This window comes from Desmodus rotundus, chromosome 12 (genome assembly GCF_022682495.2).
Source record: "Desmodus rotundus isolate HL8 chromosome 12, HLdesRot8A.1, whole genome shotgun sequence".
NCBI classification, from domain to species: domain Eukaryota; kingdom Metazoa; phylum Chordata; class Mammalia; order Chiroptera; family Phyllostomidae; genus Desmodus; species Desmodus rotundus.
Window position 1 is genome coordinate 49,487,544 of NC_071398.1, and position 1,761 is coordinate 49,489,304.

The window sequence follows — 1,761 nt, forward strand, 5'->3', positions numbered from 1 at the left end:
CAGGGCTCCACATAAAGCTGCTTGCAGGCCTCAGGTCACTAACAGAGGGATTCCTTGGCAAGGACTTGGATGCCCGCCCCTCAGTCTCCTGATGGGTGAGGAGGAGAGGCTTGGAACCCCCCACCCACTTTCTATGCAGGTCGTTAAGGAGGTTCTTCTAACCAGGCCCTCACCCCACCTCCAAAGTCCCTTCCACCTGGTTGCTAAGAAAGCAACTCCCTAGCAACTGGGCGTGACCAGACTAGTGTGACACCCCCTTCCTTCTTTCTGGTTGCTAAGGGGGCTCCCCAGCAACAGAATTTAGAACCCTGGGGGCTGGGTGGGTGAGTGGGCGGGGCCCCCTGATTGCTGGGGGATGGCCCTCAAGGTCTCTCATCACAGAGGCCCCAGGGGTCTGAGGAGGTGACATGGTGGGCTGTGGGATCCCAGCTTTGGGCCTCTTCCTGCTGATGCAGGGCTCAGTAGGTGAGGGGCCCTGGAGAGAGGGTCGGAGAGCTGAGCAGGGGGTTCCTCACCCTCCTGACAGTGCCTGACACCATCTGTTTTCCTTCACAGATGGGAATGGCATCCAGGGGTTCTTCTATCCGTGGAGTGAGCAGTGGATGAATCCTGGGTCCCCAGGGCCCAGACTAGACTCTTGGGTCCAAAGGGAGGGGGGTGTTGGGGGCCTGAGGGAGGAGGACCTGGGGGGTCTGGCACTCCTGGGTCTGTACAGAGCAAGCACTAGGCAGTCGGCCTGCAGAGCTGAGCCTTAGAATGCTGGTGCTCCGTGGCCCCGGGGGCCAGGCTCTGAGACATAGCTGCCACTCGTGGTTGGTCCCCAGGCTGTGAAGGAGACCCGGGGGAGCGGGAGAGCTGTGGGGGTCAGGCGGCCATCAAGAACCCCAATCTCTGTCTGCGTCTACGATGCTGCTACCGAGACGGATTCTGCTACCATCAGCGGCCAGATGGTGAGCGCCTGGAAGACAGGGCTCCCCGCCCCCGGGAGGGGGGGGAGGAGGCTGGCCACCGGGGCCCCTGGGTCTTAAAGATCTGAACTTTGTCCAGAAAACCTGCGGTGGAAACACATGTGGGCGCTGAGCTGGTCGTGCGCAGGCCTTCTCTTCCTGATCTGCAGCATCTTCTTGTTCTGGCAAGTGGGGTTGGGGCTCGGGTGGGTTCCGGGGCCCCCAGTGGAGCAGGTGGATAGGCTAAGGCCAAGTGTTTCCCCTTCCGGGCAGGTGGGCTGAGAAACAGGATATGCTGCGCCTCCCCGGGTTCCTGCAGGGCAAATGCAAATCGTCCAGGGCCGTCTCTCTGTCGTCCCAGGACCGGGGGAGTCGGAACAAGAAAAAGTCCTCCAAGGGCAGCACATCAAACACTCTTCCTTTGAAGAGTACCCTGGACAACACAGGGGCCACCGAAGGGGGCGAAGAAACAGAAGGGGAGGATGAAGATTAGGGGTGCCTCTGGGGGGACCCCTCAATAAAGATATAGCGTATTGCCCTGGCTGGTGTGGCTCAGTGGATTGAGCGCCGGCCTGTGAACTGAGGGGTTGATGGTTCCATTCCCAGTCAGGGCACATGCCTCGGTTGCTGGCCAAGTCCCCAGTAGGGGGCGCACAAGAGGCAACCACACATTGATGCTTCTCTTCCTCTCTTTCTCCCTCCCTTCCCTTCTCTAAAAATTAATAAATAAAATCTTTAATAGAAAGAAAACAGATAGCCTTTGCTGGTGTGGCTGAGTGGATTGAGCGTGGGACTGTGAACCAAAGGATTGCTG

At 59.1% G+C, this 1,761-nt stretch overlaps 1 protein-coding gene across 1 annotated transcript; it reads left to right on the forward strand.

Annotated features, from left to right (window-relative positions):
* The first annotated feature begins 229 nt into the window (after window positions 1-229).
* On the forward strand, window positions 230-1,440 carry TMEM190 (transmembrane protein 190). The gene is made up of 5 exons (XM_024570681.3): window positions 230-465; window positions 556-591; window positions 825-950; window positions 1,048-1,132; window positions 1,221-1,440. Exons 1-5 carry the CDS (start codon window positions 408-410, stop codon window positions 1,438-1,440), a joined length of 525 nt encoding a protein of 174 aa, XP_024426449.1. The 5' UTR covers window positions 230-407.
* The last annotated feature ends 321 nt before the right edge of the window (window positions 1,441-1,761 follow it).